At 63.6% G+C, this 16,297-nt stretch overlaps 1 protein-coding gene across 4 annotated transcripts in view; it reads right to left on the bottom strand.

The window, feature by feature from the left end:
* The window catches only part of VAV2 (vav guanine nucleotide exchange factor 2), a 158,501-nt gene that overhangs the window by 19,454 nt on the left and 122,750 nt on the right, over positions 1-16,297 (bottom strand). For 2 of the 4 annotated variants that reach the window (XM_032866244.1, XM_032866246.1), the window contains exons 7-15: positions 15,766-15,834; positions 14,605-14,705; positions 7,497-7,596; positions 6,469-6,564; positions 5,801-5,869; positions 4,016-4,102; positions 2,046-2,131; positions 1,195-1,327; positions 230-244 (exon numbers count right to left, since the gene is read on the bottom strand). In XM_032866244.1, the coding sequence (XP_032722135.1) occupies positions 230-244; positions 1,195-1,327; positions 2,046-2,131; positions 4,016-4,102; positions 5,801-5,869; positions 6,469-6,564; positions 7,497-7,596; positions 14,605-14,705; positions 15,766-15,834 (756 nt within the window). The remainder of the gene's footprint in view (positions 1-229; positions 245-1,194; positions 1,328-2,045; positions 2,132-4,015; positions 4,103-5,800; positions 5,870-6,468; positions 6,565-7,496; positions 7,597-14,604; positions 14,706-15,765; positions 15,835-16,297) is intronic. The other 2 variants (XM_032866245.1, XM_032866247.1) reach the window with 1 other exon arrangement.

The following is a 16,297-nucleotide window of genomic DNA, read 5'->3' as shown; positions in this document are numbered from 1 at the left end:
AGGGCGGGGCGGGGCGGGCAGGCGGCCCTCACGTCACCCTCTGCGATGGTAGCAAATGCACAGCAGCGTCCTGATGAGGGCACAGGGCGCAGGACGGAGGAAGAAGAAAGCCAGGAGCCTGGCCCTACTCGGGCCCAGCCGGGGTCCCCACTGCCGTTCAGGCTCAGAACAGAAGGGCTGGCTGGGCCCTGAGGGGATGAAGGCAGAGGAGGAGGACCCAGGCGCTTACCATTTTCCCGTGAGACTAGGAGGCATGAGCAGAGGGAGGAAAAGGGGAGACAGGTCATTAGGAGTCTCAGCCTGGCCCAGCGTCAGGTACCACAGCCCAGGACCAGCCACTGCCAGGAGCAAGGCTCTGCCTCCCAGAGGAGAGGGGCCAGGGGCCGAGACCCGGGAGGGACTGTGCCTACGGCCCCAAGCCTCAGGAGGTGTTTCCGACATCCAAATGTCTGAAATGTCCATCAGGAGGGTGGGGTTGAGGGGGTCACCCCAACAGCCCTTCCAGGTGGAACCTGCATTCTGTGTTGCGAGCTCTGAAGTCCAGAGTCTGGGATTTTTAGCACATTGGCTCCCGGCCCCCAAATCTAGCAAGGGATGCACACAGCAGGTGCTCAAGCCCTGGGGCACAGTGGCCTCTGCTGAAGTGAGACTAAACCAGAGGGCGAGGCAGCCACACCCAGCATCCCTGGTCCCACCTCCAGAGTCAGGGCAGCACTCTGCAGCAGCTGGTCTCACCCCCAGCAGCCCTGGCCCCACCCCCAACAGCCTTGGACACCCCCCCCCCCGGCTGGACATGGGAGTGGAACACCCCACAGTCAGCCCTGCCCAGAGCCCCCATACAAAGAAGGCTGCTTCCGGCAGGGGCCAATGTGGGCTGCAGTCAGACGGCCCCAGTGTAAACTCTGGCTCTCTCCAGAGCCACCCTGCAGCCCCTCCCCCATCCCCATGATGCCCACCCCAGGCAAGAGTCAAAGACAAAGGGCCAGGGACTTGGCACAGAGCTGGGTGCTGTCAACAGAAGGCACAGTGACAAGAGGGTGACAGAAGGAAGGCGGCCCCTTCACTGAGCAGAGCCACCAAGTCGGGGTCAGTGCTGACTTCCATTACGGCCGACCCTGCTCTGGCAGCCACCCCGCGACTCCTCCCTCGGCCCCAGAAGGCCCTGCCGTCACCAGCAGGCGCCCCAGGGCCCACCTTCTTGACGTCCTTGTTGTTCATGGGGTCATCGGTCATCTTGTGGAAGAGCAGCTCGATGACCTCCTTCAGCTCGTAGCTGTAGCCTCTCCTCTTGCAGACGATGACCACCTTGTCGAACAGGAACAAGTACCTGGCCCAGCGGGGCGGCCAGGCGGCCGTCAGCACGCCCCGTGGCCCGTGCTCTGAGGCCCCGGGGCAGCCAGCGAGTGCCTGTGACGGGCGGCGGGAGGGCTGTTCCCTCTCCCAGCCTGAGTCCCATCCTGCTGCCTGGCTCAGCTGCCTACTCGGAGCCCACAGCAGGTCTCAGCTGCTCCATACACCTCCTCCAGGAAGCCCTCCTTGGCTTCCCACCCCCATGGCTCAAGGTTCATATGGGCTCCTCAGGCCTCCATGCTCCGTCCCCCCAGTGCATGGGAGCCCCAGAGGGACAGGCCCCCACCTACTGTGGCCCCTGCCACAGCCCCAGGCCTTGCGCAGAGCAGGTGCACATGGAGGGCCCTGGACAAGCGGGGGCCACGCTGGCTCATGTGGAGCCTTCGCCATCACCTGCCTGGGCAGTCCCTCGCAGGCACGCGGCCAAGAGCTCGTGTGGCCGCTCTGCCTCTGCCAGCCCCGGGGGAGCCTGGGAGCTCACAGGCCAGGGCTCTGGCTGCCCTCTAGCCCAGCCCAGGGCCACGGACAAGGCAGCCGCCAGCTGACGTGGTGGGGATCGTGTCGCAGAGCAGGGAGGAAGCAAGTGGAGCAGAAGCACACGGGGCTGGGTGGGCAGGCAGCTCTCTCCCTGGGAAAGGCTGCTCCCAGGCCACTGGGGTTCGGGGCACGACTGCAGCCCGGGCCAGCCCGCTCACCTGTCTTGCTTGGTGTGGTTCACGATGGACCGGACCTTCAGCTCCCCGTCGATCTTCGGCCTCCCGTACTCCTCCAGCTTCACTTGCTGGAAAGAAAGGGCCGGGCGGTCAGCCCCAGCGCCACAGTGGGGTCCCACCTGCCCCGCACCTCCGCGGAGAGGAAGGGTGGCGGCCCAGGGCCCTCCAGGTACGCTGCCCGTGGACGCAGACGGCAGAACCGGGCAAAGCGAGCAGACGGTTGCCGCCTGGGGTGCAGGTCAGGGTGGGAGAGGACGGCGGGGACGGGGGAACGGGCCCTGCCCCAGCCGTGCTGCGGGAACAAGGAGCTATTGATGGCCTGGGTCATGGCAACAAGCCGCCCTTGTGTGGAGCCCAGAGCTGGGCCCCAGTAAGAAGGGCCAGAGGCCCAACCCTGGGAAGCCCAGCCGAGGAGAACAAACAGGGCGATCAGAGGGCGGACGGGCGGAGCCAGGGGGCCTCCGGCCGGGCGTCCTCCCCGCGGGAAGCGGCTTCCAGTCCAAACCCTCTCTGGTCTGCTGGGATGCCGGACTGGCTTGTCTCTCCCCTCTGCTCTGACTCAGAGAAGGCGCGTCTTGACGTGTGCCCTGCACGGCTTGCAAAGAAACCGCCTACCAGGACAGGAAAGGGAAGAAGGGAATGTTCCAGCACGCTGACGGGGCGGGGCCTGCGGCGCCAGGACGGACAGTTCTCAGCAGATGTCTGGGTTTTCTGAATTTTGCAGGAGCCGCTGGGCCAAGGCTGAGAGCAGCACAGCTCCAGGGTCACACACGGTGGGGTGAGCCCCCTGCCCAGCTGTCTGCCTCTGGGCCCCTGCTCCGTCTCCTCTGCCTGCCAAAGGTGGGCTGGGCAGACACCCGAGGGCTGAGCGTTCACCCTGCCCCCAGGACCGGTCCGCACCTGCTCGCCGCCACGGTGTTCTTTTTGTTATTTAAAGAACACGATGACTCATATCTAGAAACTTCAAGAACCCCAAGACTTGCATCATATACCCCTTAGAAAGCATCAAGGATCCCCGGGGAAAACATGATCCCCGGGGGTTAAGGCCACGGCCAGGGTGCTGGGGCACCTCTATCCTCCCCTCCTTTACACGCGGGCATTTCTAGCTCTTCCTAAAAAGACAGAACACTGGGATCACATCATAATGCTGTTTGCCCAAGCTTCTGTGTCGACGTGCCCCGGACAGACTCACCCAGACTCTGCCAATTCAGGGGGCCAGGCAGGGAAAGTGTCGGGAGCAAACCCAGCAGGCTCAGCCGGGTGACTCTGTACTCAGGCGATGCTCGGGGATGTCTGGGATCCCCGAGGGTGGGGTGCACAGACAGGGGTGCTCAGTCCCTATAATGCACGGCACAAATCCCACAACAGAACGCGGCCCGGCTCCAGGTGTCAGCGGTGTCGGGGTACAGAAAGCCTGGCTGGCACATCCAGCAGATCTGAGAACGTGCCACAGGCTGGCAGAGAAGCAAGAGTCTGGGACAACCTGGCTCCTCTTCTGGCAGGCCACAGTGGCTCGCCCCATGCCCCACGGCTGAGCTTCTGATGAACCAGGCTGGGGAGAGGTCGTCAGAGGCCTCCGCCCTGACTAATGAAGGGAGGGGGAGGGGAGAAGCCAAGGGCGTCCCGAGACAGAGCAGTCAAACCTTCCCCACTGTCCCTCCTGGGGACAGCGGAGCTCCGGGCGGGCAGGAGTCTCAGGGTCCCCAGGAGCCACAACCTTCTGTCCTCGGTCCAGGCCAGGGAGGGCGGGAGGGAGTCAGGACCATTCCTCCCCCAGCGCCTGCCCCTCGGCAAGAGGCCACCTCTGTGCATGGCTGCGCCTGCTTCCCCGACCCGGACGGAGAGAGGAGGGTCCCCGCCAGCTTATTTAATACGGAGATCGTGGAAGTTACTTCTGAAACGTGGTGTGGAGCCCTAATTAATCTCCACTCTGTACAATCGGTCACACTTACCAGGTTTTCTATAGAACTCTGGAACTCGCTGATTTTCTTCAGGGTCTCCTTGTCCCGTTTAACTTCGTTTATGTACATCGCTAAGTCCTGAAAGCAACGGAGGCGGCGGAGGGGTCAGCGGGCCGACCCCCACCCCCAGCCCCACGGTCAGGGCACCTGCCACCCGCCACCGCAGCGGCAGGCCTTCGAAACCCCACCTGCCACACCGGCAAACTAAGACCAGGAACCAACCCTCACGCCGCGTGTCCAGGGGTGAGAGGCGAGCCCCCGCCTCTAGAACGGCTTCTCTCCGCCCGGCCGCTCGACGCCCCCAGCTCAGACTAGAAGAAAACAGCACCTCGACCTGAGCAGCCTGCTTCTCGGCTCAGGGGGAACGGGCACCTGGCAGGCCCCAAACTCCCATGGAGCCGCGCAGACCTGGGTGACCGGCAGACCTGGGTGACCCCACGGTCTAGCTCTGGCTGTCCACGCGCCGCTGCCCTCCCGCCGGCCACCAGGGGGCGGTGCCCACAGCCACCGGGGCAGCCAGCACCAGCCTGGGGGTTAGGGGACCCCAAGCCCTGTTCTGGAGAATGCAGCCGGAGGCACTGACCCCCCAGCAGGGCAAGCTGCCTCCGGCGGAATCCCTGAGCCAGGCCGAGGTGGGAGCCAGTTCTAGCCTCCCCTCAGCACCTCCGGCCCGTTCCTACAAGGAGCGCAGGTGGGGCAGCCTGAGGCAGAAACGTTTCAGGATGGGCCTGGCTGGACAGCGATGCCAGGGTTAGGTTAGGGGATAGGGTCGAAGCCACAGATGGAGGCGGACCCCTGCCCTCTGGAAGGAGCTCACCCAAGAGGGTACAGAGCACCTCCCCTGGGAGGTGCTGGGGACATTGTTGTCCCCCTGCCCAGCAGCAGCACGGAGGGGACCTACTCTGTGCTGGGCAAGGTGCTTGGCTGGGGCACAGGTGACCATGATCAGGGAGCAATGAGCACAAAGGGGAGATGGCATTATCCCAGCACAGCCATCCTCAAGGCCGGGGACAAACCTCCTGGGAAAGGTCACCTTGCAAAGACCGAGGGTGTGCAGGACACGGCCAGGTGACAAGGAGGAGGTTCAGCCCAAGCCCACAGAGACAGAAGAGGATGGAGCACATACAGGAGTGTGGGGGCAGCCGAGCCTCCCTGGGATTGAGGGCATTAGTGGCAAACACAGCTGCACAGCCAGGCACATGGGAAGCCTTAGCCCGACTCAGGGGGCAGTGGGGGAGCCAAAGAAGGCTTTAGAGCAAGGGGAGGGCACGAACTGAGCTCTCCTTCCAGGGACTTACCTGCACGGTGGCTTGCAATGGATATAGTGGGGAGAGGAGAGGAGGTGGCATGGTGGGGTGGGGAGGGCATTTCAGAAGCAAAAGCCATAGGCTGGGGCAGTGGGCAGCACGGGGCCAGACGGCCCAGACTGAGTCCAGTGCCTGGGACCTGGCAAGAGCCGTGGTGGGCGGTCAGGAAAGCAGGAGGAAGGGACGCCCAGGGAAGTCGCCACAGGTCAGGGAGGTCAGGGACCTAGATGCTTGGGGCGAGTGCCTGAAGCCCCCACCACCCACCTTCTCTGCCCTGAGGGAGCTCCCACCCCCTACCCCTACCCCCTCTTTTCCCCCCACCGCCCCGCTCCTGTTGTCTTCCCAGGAAAAGCTTAATCTGTGGTGACAGAATGAGGCTTGTCAGCGAGTCCCGTTCCGGTCAAAGCACGCAGACTTGGTATGTGAAGCCCCACGCCGGCCGGGACCCTCCCTGCCTCAGTTTACCCACCTGCATGGCTTCCAGCGCTTCTTTGAGCTGCTGCCTCTCGGGCCGATCGGTGGAATGGCTCAGAAGTTCCTGCAGGGGCGAGAGAGATGTCCGGGTCCCGATGCAGACACGCTGCCCTCCGTCCTTGCCCCCCGCCCCCCAGGCACAGGGTGTGGCTCAGAGCCAGGCCCTCAGGGTTACGTCCTCACCCGCCGGCCCAGGTTCCAGCTCAGCAGCCCAACCCAGCACAGACAGCAAGCCCTCACCCAGGGGACACACTGCTTCGCGAGGGGGTGTCCCCAGACCTGCTGGGGAACGGGGAGCCCTTAAATCAGCATGGAGCCAGGCTCTGGGCGAACGGTGACGGGTGGACCCGTGGCAGACACCACCGTCGCTCCCCCAGGCCTGTCTGGCCTTTTCCACCGTGGCCACCAGGAGGCCCAGAGACTGGGTGAAGTAACGCCCTTCCAGGTCACTCTCACTCCTGATGTGGGGACATGTTTCTCTCAAGTTTTCGGCTCTCTCACGATTTCCATCCCAATTTCCCTTTGTCCATTTCCGGTGAAACACCGTCCTGACAGACGGCACACGGGCTGTGAGTACGGATTTGCTGGCTCCTCTCTCACGCCGGCCCCAGGGGGCCCGTCCCCGCCGCTGCAGGCGGCCCCGGAGCGCGCGCACAGGCTCACCTTCAGGAGAAGGTGGTATTTGAGGACCCTCTGCATGGGGACCACCAGCAGGTCTTGAAGCTTAAACTTCCCATCCTGGACCTTCAGCGTGCATTCCTGGCAACAGGAGAGCAGCAGGGGATGAGCACCCCGACCCGGGCTGCTGGACCCCAACGCTCCCATCCCGCAGTGGAGGCAGTGGGCAGGGGCGGACCTCAGCCCTGACCTGGGGCCCAGGTGTCCGGTCCCTCCCTGGCCCGGCTCCCCAAACGGGCAGCGTGCCCTGCACACCCTTCCCAAAGCAGCTGCACGCAGACGGGCGGGCTCCCCTGCAGGCGGGCAGGGTCCCACGGCCGCTCTGTAGCCCAGGAGTCTGCAGCGGGCACTTGAAGGCTCTGGGATCTGGAGCCAGCCCCGGCCGGCCTCGGCATCCTCAGGGAAGCCCTCTCACACGAGGCAGGGCCACCCCCAGGAAACAAGGGCTCCCCACTGATTTCCCAGACACACGGGCATCACGCGTCTGCAGGGGACATGCCCCCCAGCACTGCGAGAGCAAAGGGTCCCTGCACCAGGATTCACCCTGGAAAGGCTGACCGGCTGGACGTGACACGGGCATCCCAGCCTCGGGGAGCAGCTCAGCTGCCCCCGGCAAGGGGCATGAGGAAGGGGTCCTGGAGAGGGGCCCACATGGGCTCTTGGACAAGTGTCAGAGATTGGCCCTGAGCCTGGGGTGGGGACAGTGATGGGAGGGAGGTTCCTGGGCTCCCAGCAAACATCCGTCTCCTGCGGTCCCCATGGGGTCTGCATAGGCCGGGCTCAGGGGTCAGTCAGCCTCTTGCTGCACTGGATCTGGCCCCAGGGGTCTGCCTCGGCGGCACGCAGGGAACTCGGGCCTGGGACGGTGACCTGCACCTGCGCCCCCCCCCACAAGTGCACAGGGAGAAAAATCACCGAGAAAAGCATCTACAGAAACTGTCCCATCACTACCCCACACAATGGGTCCGAGGAAGGGGCGGGTGAGCGGGGCAGGAGCCGGGAGCCCCCGTTACCTCGACCTTCTGCCTGACGTCCTCCCGGCCGGCGAGGAGCTGGTTCAGCGTGCTCTGGGCGCGCTCCATGTGGCTGCAGTAGTCCCCGTAGATCAGCAGCCTGGAATAGCGAGTGCGTGCAGCTTAACGAGCCGCCGCGGCTGGGGGCCGCGCCGAGTTCCCCACGGAGGACGCAGCAGGTGTGCGGCGAACGGGTGTCTCCCCGTGACAGCTCCTCACGTCAACCCGCTTCGTGGCTCTGCCCTTTCCACGTGGCTGCCTTCTCTGCTCCCGACATAGTGCCGGCAGGAGAGCTACCAAGACGCTGGGAACGAGGGGCTCCCCTGCTCTCCCCGAACCCAAGGAGGTCCCCTTCTTGGCAATCTCTCAGGTCAGGACTGCCACCCCATCCTGCCCCTGGAAAGGCCAAAGCCGGCCAGGAGAGAAGCTCCCGCCTCCCCAGGGCTGGGGGACCCCTGGAAGGTTCCGACCCCTGCCGGCAGGCTCTGAGCACTGAGGCCCATGCTGGCTCTGCGCCTGCCTGGCGTGGTGGTCCCCGGGCTGACATTTCAGGGCGTGGGGACCCGGGGGTCCGTCCCTGTTGCTTCCACGTGACACCGACGCTCTCCGCCTGAGTCCCAGGCATCCCCTCTCTTGGGACACGGTGATGTCAGCCCCGAACGCTGCACGGTGGGGGATGGACATGGCCGCGCAGGCCGGGGGGGCTGGGAACAGCCTCAGGCCACTCTCTCCTGCCCCCGACACCCTCGGATACCATGGCCGACCCCCACCGTAGACTTCGCAGACTGAGCCCCGGGACCAGGAGCCCAGCGCTCTCCAGGCCTTGGGTCACTAGCCTGACACTCTGGCTGTGAGAATCCTGTCACACAACAATAGAGTCGGCCCCGGGAGGACCACGCGGGTGACAACAAGCATGACGGCCACAGCCAGTGCCTCTGGGAGCTGCTCGTGCCAGTGTGTCACACACACCATCATGAGCCCTTCACCCATTTATAAAGGGAGGGGCCATCAGCACCATTCTTCAGGTGGGGAAACTGAGGCCCTGGTGACCTTGCTGAGAGTCACCCGCTTGCAACAGGCGAGGGCCTGGCTGCCAACACAGCTTCGTCGGGAGGCTGGGCCCATCCCAAGGCCTCCGGTGACACCCCCGCCAGGGACGTCCGGAGGCCATTCCCGGCCCGGCTCCAGGAGCTGGGGACCGTCTCTGGGACGAGTCCAGATGGGCTCAGGGCCGCTTCTGTCTGCTGTGGACACTGCCTCCCGGGGGCCACTGGCGAGGGCCGAGGGGCAGGTGGGCTGGGCCCGGGGCTGGCTGGGCTTCCAAGGAGGTGGGTTCCTGAGAAGCAGTGGCCTGGTCTGGGGACTCCCCAGGCTCCCACTGTAGGGCCTGAGGACGCTGGGGACAGACAACACCCACATTCCTGGAGGAGTAAAGCAGCAAGCTCGGAGCGTGTTTCCAACCCAGCGAGCCCATGACTTCAGAGCAGCCCCAAGGTGGGCACAGACGGCACATGGTGGAGCCCCTCCCGGCTCCCACCCGCGTCCGGGCCACACTGGGCCTGTGTGCTGTGAGGCTCCCGGGCATCAGAGGTTGAGATTCCAGGACTCCAGCGGGGGGCGGATCCGGCCCGGGGCTCACACCGAAGCCCACCTTCCCTGCCGCTGTCTGTCAGGCAGAAGGTGCCACGGCCGCACCTGCCACACTCCAGCCAGGCGCACTTTGCATGGGAACCTGAGCCCCGGTTTCCGCTTAAATGAGCCTGTTATTAAATTGAAAATCTTAGTATAAAAGCTGATTCAATCTCATCGTCTCTGGGAGCATCTGGGAGACTGGAGATTCCAAGGTTCCCGTCAGTTGCTCTGAATGAGCAGACCTGGCGACGGCCCAGCTGCTCCCATGGAGGGACGTCTGTGCGGCTTCTCCTAAGCACGGGGCCCGCGGCTCTGGAGCCGGCCAAGGAAGCCTCAGGGGCCCTCCCTCCACTTCAGCATACCCTGGCTCATCTCAGCCCCAGGTCTGTGGCAAACACGGTGTATGGAGAATGGGTCCCACCCCCGCTGTCCTCACAGCACACCCCGGAGCCCCACACTGCACTTGCAACCTTCTCCGGCGAGCAAACTTCTACTCAGCCCTCAAAACCCTGCCCCATCATTTCTAGCTCTGCAGCCTTTCCCCTCCCAACTGTGTCCCTGGGTTCAGAGAAGGGAGACAGAAAAGCAAGGAGATAGGTGGGGAGCCTCTGGGCACAGGCCTGTGCGAAGTCGAGTAAGAGGCAGCAGCGGGCCATCCCCCTCTCCATACGGCACTGAGCTCCGGGGACGGGTCCATTTGTCCCCATATCCCAGGATCCAGCCTGAGGCCTGGCCTGCTCGGGGGCCCGACACGTGGCTGAATGGCCACGGCCACACCGTGCCTGACCGCGGGCAGTGCAGCCATGGCGGTTCCGGGCAGGCAGGGGGCCCCAGCAGGGAAGAGAGCAAAGCTTGAAGGGCAGAAGGAGGTGGGCCAGGGCGCACACTCGCACCCCAGCTCAGCCCGTCCTCCCAAAACACCACTTACTGAGGGTCTGAGACGTGACATGACTTCTAAGGTCGCCCAGCAAGGGAGCATCAAGGCCAGACCCCTATGTGCATCCACGGGTCCCCCAAACCCGTCTTCTGGTCCCCGCATGCTGGAGATCTGGGCCACCCCAGGGCTGAGCCCTCGTTCACCTCCGCCAACCCCGTGGGCGGCCTGAGATGAAGAGGAGCTGCATGAGGGCCGAGCTGAGACCTGGGCGGGGGGACATGACAAGGGACACCGGGGGCCACCAGCAGCTGGCAGAGGCAGGAAGCCTCCTTCCCTAGAGCTCCAGAGGACGCGCCACCCTGCCCACACCTGGATTTTGGCCCCAGAACTGAGAGAGACCTTTTCTGTCGGGACCATCAGGCCTCTCGCGACCATCCACAGCACACGCTCCGGGCCCTGCTGCGGGCCAGGCAGCGTGGGCCACGCAGGAAAGCAGCTAAGGTAGCGAGACTTGCAGGCCTCAATTCTAAGCACAGCATCTTGTGCTGTTGAGAAAAATTACCCAACTTTTGGAATTAAAGCAACACACACATACACGGGGCTTCATTCACGGCTCGAGGTCTCAGTGGGGCACCTGCACAAGCGCTGTACGTCCGGCGTTCCTGCCTCATCTGTGCCCCCGGCCCCGCCCGCTCAGCGCACCAGCATCTTGTTCCGTCCTCTGAACGCACGGTGTCAGCCTCCAGGTCCCTCACTCGTACACAGGCGAGTGACACAACCCTGGTGTGTGTCCGCATGACTGTGTCGTGTAACTTCCTGAACTCGCAACTCGGATCCCACTCCGGGGGGCAGACGTGAGTGTGCGGGGCGGCGGGGGAGACCTGTCCGTCTCCTGACTGTATCCCCTGTTCCTTGTCACGAACTCCAAACTCCCACGGTGCCCAGGGACCGGGCCAGAGCCGGTCCCAGACACAGGAGGTGCTCCCAGGTACGCACCAAAGACACGGGACCGAGCCGGGACCGCGGCCGAGTCACCACTGCTGTTCCAATCCCCGACTTCCCCATCTGGGCAAGGAGGCCTGGAATGAGGGGGGCCAGAGCATCTCCAGGGCAGAGGGTCTCAGGCAACCCTGAACCTCATGGGGCTCGAGGAGCCTGGACATGGGGGCTCTCTCCAGCAAGGGCTGATGGGGATCACCCAGCTTCCCTGACACCCTGGCCCGTGGGCAACAGCCACAACCAGCGGCAGTGTCACCCAGCCTGACACCCTCAGCAACCGGAAAGCACAGAGCACAGAGCGCTGGGCTGTGGCAAAGCCTTTCTCTCAAGGCTCCTGGGACCTGGGCGGGTGGGGACTTGCCTTTCATCTTACCCTGACGCCTGCTCTTCTTAGAAGCACTTGTGCAAGGCTCCAAAGAGTTCTTCCTAAGAGCCAGATCCCACCTTCTCGCTGGGCCTCAAAGTGGCTGTGGCTGGTCCCCTGGGTGGTCCTTTGGCCTGACCCACCGACCCAGCTTGGCCAATCCCAGCTACAGATGAAAACCACGTGGCTCTCTGTTACATTAACATCTGCAAAATGCAAATCTTCCCTCCGTGAGGGCTTGTCCCCTCAGGCCATGGCTAAGGGGAGCATCTGCTTTGTCTGAGAACTAGGGCTATATTGACTGTATTAATGGAAGTATTAGCTCCAAAAAGAGGGAGGTGATTATCTTCTGCCACTCGTTCTGGATGCTACTCTGTCCTTGATCTGTGATGAGCTGCCCGGTCCTGTCACGAGAATTCCTCAGTGGCTTCCTCCTACCCTCATTAAAAAAAAAAAACTAAGTCCCTATCTTGGCCTTCCAGCCTCCTACAGAAGCCTCCAGTCACACCTTAGATAATCTCCTCTTGGCCCACCTCCGCGTCTGCTCCTCTGGTCTCCGCCAGTTCCTGCTCTGGCCTCACCCCGGGGCCTTCCGGGCAGCTTCTGCTCCCCCCACCTCACAGCTCCTTGTCGCTCACCCTGGTCCTCAGCACCCCAACTCCTCTCCTTCTTCCCGTCCTCCCGTTTCCTCTGTCTGTGAACTTGCTTCCCATTCCTTCCTGTCCCTCCCTACCCAGTGAGAGCTGAGGCTGTTCTGCTCCGTACACAACAGGCGCTCTATAAATGCTTGTGGACTCGGTGTATAAATGAGCCTCAGGACCGTAGACTCAGAAATTAGGAGGCAAAGGGGCAGAAAAGACGGATGTGGGGACAGACTACAGGGACTGGGCACGTGAACTCCAACAGGACACAGCCAGGCCCCTCCCCAAATGGGCCCCGACTTGAGCCTGGCCCCGGAGGCCTGCAGGTAGAAATGACAGTCATCCCCGCGGGAGCAAAGCCCAAGAGCCAGGGGAGGCCCAAAGCTGTGCACAGAGGCTGGTGGCCTTGTTAAGGACGGGCCCGGCACGTGGAGGATCCCAGGGAAGGGCAGGTCATCCGTCTGTCCCCTGGCCACCCAACCCATCACTGCTGCCCCGGGGGTAGGTCCACAGGCCTAAGAGGCAGCCCTGCGTGGTCTGTGGCCTCCCCTCTCTCTGGACAGAGGAGACGTGTGCAATGGGCCTGCCTCCGGGGCGAGGGGGTGTCTGACGGCTCCAGCCTGAGCCACCCCCCCCCAACACGGGCTTACAGCCAGATCAGAGGAAAACATTGCTGTGGCAGGGGCTGGGGAAGGGAGCCGGCCTGCCCTCTGCCCCTGGGGCCCGCCAGCGGACTCACATCTGCCCCCTGTGCTCCAGCACTGCCTGCTCCCTCATACCTCCCGGGGACCCAACCCATGGTCCCCAGAAAGTGGGCTCAGGGGTCCTTGCCTGGTCACGGGGTATGCAGGCCAAGCCCCTTCAGGTAGGCGCTGGCAGGAGAAGGCACCTGTAATCCAGCCCGGGGATGGGCTGCCTGGCCTGGACGGCACGTGAGCGGAGCCGATGGTCACCTGACAGTCTCCCCACTGACGACGAGAGGGACCAGGCTCCCAACTGGCCGCCATGGGGCCTCCCCCAGACCCCGAAGAGTGGACCCAGCACCAGCTTTCTTAACGAGCCCCCAGCTGGCTTTTGTGAGCAGCTGGGCGCAAGAGCCATCAAGATAGAACCTTCCGGCGCCTTCTTCAGAGCCTGAAGGGCAGAAGGCAGGGCATCATCCCCCAAGAGTCCTCTCGTGACTTCAGTGGCCAGACCGCTGCCGTGGGCGCTCCCACAGCACCAGGCACCCAGCCGGGGCTTCACGGCATCGGACTTTGTCCCCGGCTATAAAGACGCGGCTGCCCAGGCTCCGTGAAGATATATGGGGACAAAGAGACGGCAGAGCCTTCCTGACAGCTGCCCCTGCGTCTACTCAGAAGCTTCCAGAATCCCAGTCCTCGCCCGCCAGGCTCCCACAGGACATGCTGGAGCACCGAAGGCGGCTCTATACCCCTCCGTCCGTCAGGGTTACACACAGAGAGGCTTAAAGCAAATAACCAAATAGCTTCATGGAGGCCTCTGACACCAACGTCATTCTTCTTTAAAAAGGATCCTGCGTTGGCTTCTAATGAGTGGTCACCCTCCGTCGACAACGCTTGTCAAGGGGCCCAGGCAGTTGGCGGAGCCACGATCAGGGGCGCGATTCCTGCAGGCGGACCTCTGGCCGTAGGCAGCCCGGTGGCATCTGCGCGTCTGGATGCGGACGGACCAGCTGGCCGCCATGGGGAGGAGAGAGGCCGCCTGACACGCAGAATATATGTCCCCTCGGGCTTCGTGGACATTTGCCCGATGCCACAGAGACTTAGAGGACACCGGGGCACTATGGGAGGACTCAGGACTGCCCTCCTTGGTGCCAGGAGTACCATCTCCCCACAATGGGGGCTGGGGCTGGGTTATGTCAGGGCAGCTGAGTGGCTGTGCCCCCAGCTGCCGCTGAGAGCCCCCCAGCCCATCCACCTGGCCTGGGCCCTCTGCCTGCCCGGCCATCGAAGCCCTCAGTGGATACAGATAAGCCACGTCTGCGGCATAGGCATGACCCTCGCGACACTACATGGCACAGATGCCATCCTCATCCCTGAGGGACAGATTAGGAAATCAAGGTCCTGTGACATACACAGGCAAGGAAGCAGGGAAGTAGCCTCAAGCCCTGGGGCCCAGACCCCCAGAAGTGTCATACTCAGCCCTGCAGGGACAGGTTTGGCTTTTGCCTTCAAGTGGCGGCCACGTGCCACCACCCCACCCGGGCCTGGAGCTGGAGGGGTGGACTCCCAGGTGCCAGATGCCTGTGGGGCAGGCAGCCAGCAGGTGCCCCGTGCTGGTGAGAACACCCTTTGGCCACCAAGATCCCCAGGCAGAGGCAGAGGTAGCTGGTGGAGCCCTCAGGGGGTCTCCAGGGGGACATCCCTCCAGGCTGTGATGGCAGGAAGGGTGGGGAGCTCTCTCGGTTTATGAGTGAGGACAGGCGTTTGCAGGGCCACAGCCATGGGCCTTGGGAACATCACCATGAGACGTGCACCTGAGAAAACCCCAACTGGCCAGCTCTGCCCCGCCCCTAGCGCAGAACCTGTGGCCCCACAGACGCAGAGGGATAGGCAAGATGGGCCTGCCACTCACCTTTCCTTGAAATCGAGGAAGACCTTGGCCAGAGTGCTGCCCCCCGCCATCATGGACACGTCAATGGCCCGCAGGAAGCTGTGATGTACCTTGATCAGGTCCTGGGAAGAACCAGCAACCCGTGCGTGAACGGGTGCACCAGGCCGGGAGGGCCACGCGCTCCCGAATGGCTCCCTCCTGGTGCAATTACAGACACGTGTGGGAGGGGCCGGCGCCGGCACGTATCCCCATGCAAACACCAGGGTCTCATCCACTTTATGCCGGGCACATGAAGGGACCTGCACGGCCTGTCCGGACACGGGGTTGCCAAACCAGCACAGGCCCCAGGGCCAGAATGGGACCAAGATGGCCCCGGGGGCTGTGGCTGCCCAGCAGCCTTGTCACCCTCCTGCTGTGTGCAGCTGCATGGGGCGCTCTGTCCTGGTCTGGGGCTCCAGGGGTGGACTCTCTCCATGGGGACAGATGTTTGTCCCCATTTCAGAGCGGCTGGACAACCAGCAGGCAGCCCTCCAGGGCTCCCCACAGCCCCCAGTCCAGCTCCCACTCTGCCCATGGCCATTTGTGCTGGCGAGCACACGCGACAGCACAGACTCCGGGTAGGGGACACAGAGCACTAGAGCCCCCGAGTCTGGCTCAGTCTCCCCTGGGAGACCAGCACCTGCCCCTCGAGCTCGCAAGGGGCCACGGGAGGTCGGTAGGAGCCGCCACACCCGCCGGGCACTCCTGGAGGAAGCCCACCCGCGTGTAGCTTCTGGAGCCTTCCGCCAACCCCTCCCCGCTCTGCTGGCTACGTCAGGATGAACCTCCTCACAGGGCATCACCTTCCCGTGTCCATGTACACATGTGCCAAGGGGTGAGGGCCTCTCCTCAGAGAGCCAGAGGAGACCCGTTGCTCTCCAGCTGACGACAAAAAGCTCAAACCCCTTCCAGGGCACGTGCATCTGAGTGGCACTCCCCAGCACAGACAGCAGGCTGGAGAAGCTTCCGGAAACCTCCTGTCTCCTGAGGCCAAAGCTCTCAGAGGGAAGGGTGGCTGCTCCCTTCCTGTCTGTCAGTTCAAAAAGCAAGCCATAGCACCAGCTAACCAGGTCCCCGGCAGGGACTCCCCTCCCCAGGACTCACGGGGACAGTCGGGGGGAGCCTGCCGCCTGGAACCCTTACCTCCAGGTTGATGAAGATGGCTGTCACGTCTGCCGGGCTCAGCACCTGCCTCAGGGGCGTCATGTAGTTCTGGAACAGGAAAGCCCCCACCGTCAGCTCTCCTGGAGTGTACCAGCCCTGTTCGAGGCCACAGTTGCCAGAGAGGGAGAGAGGCTCTGACGACCTCCCCAAGACACAGGGGCAGGGGTTCTCCGTGGGGCGGTAAGGCAGGCCCAGAGCACCACCGGGGCTCAGTGCCACTGGAGGACCCCTGCTCTCTAGGGAGACGCATGCTTCGTGCTGCGGGGTGACGATGGCACGAGAGCGCAGGGCTGGGACGGCGGAGCCAAGCGCCCACATCCACCACATGGGCAAAGCCCCAGCGTGTCCCACAGGCTGGACGTCAACCCCACTGCCACCCGGGCTGGGTGCCGATACAGCTATTTGAGACGTTTCAGGAAACTGAGGCCAGAGAGGTGAGCACAGCAGGGCCTCACTTCTCGCCCGACACTCAGATCCCTGAGTGCGGCCCTAAACCTGTCATCCAAAGAGG

The sequence above is a fragment of the Lontra canadensis genome, unplaced genomic scaffold (genome assembly GCF_010015895.1).
Source record: "Lontra canadensis isolate GAN:19392208 unplaced genomic scaffold, GSC_riverotter_1.0 scaffold30, whole genome shotgun sequence".
NCBI classification, from domain to species: Eukaryota; Metazoa; Chordata; class Mammalia; order Carnivora; family Mustelidae; genus Lontra; species Lontra canadensis.
Note: the sequence above shows the minus strand (reverse complement) of the source record. Positions and strands in the feature narration are given on the sequence as shown.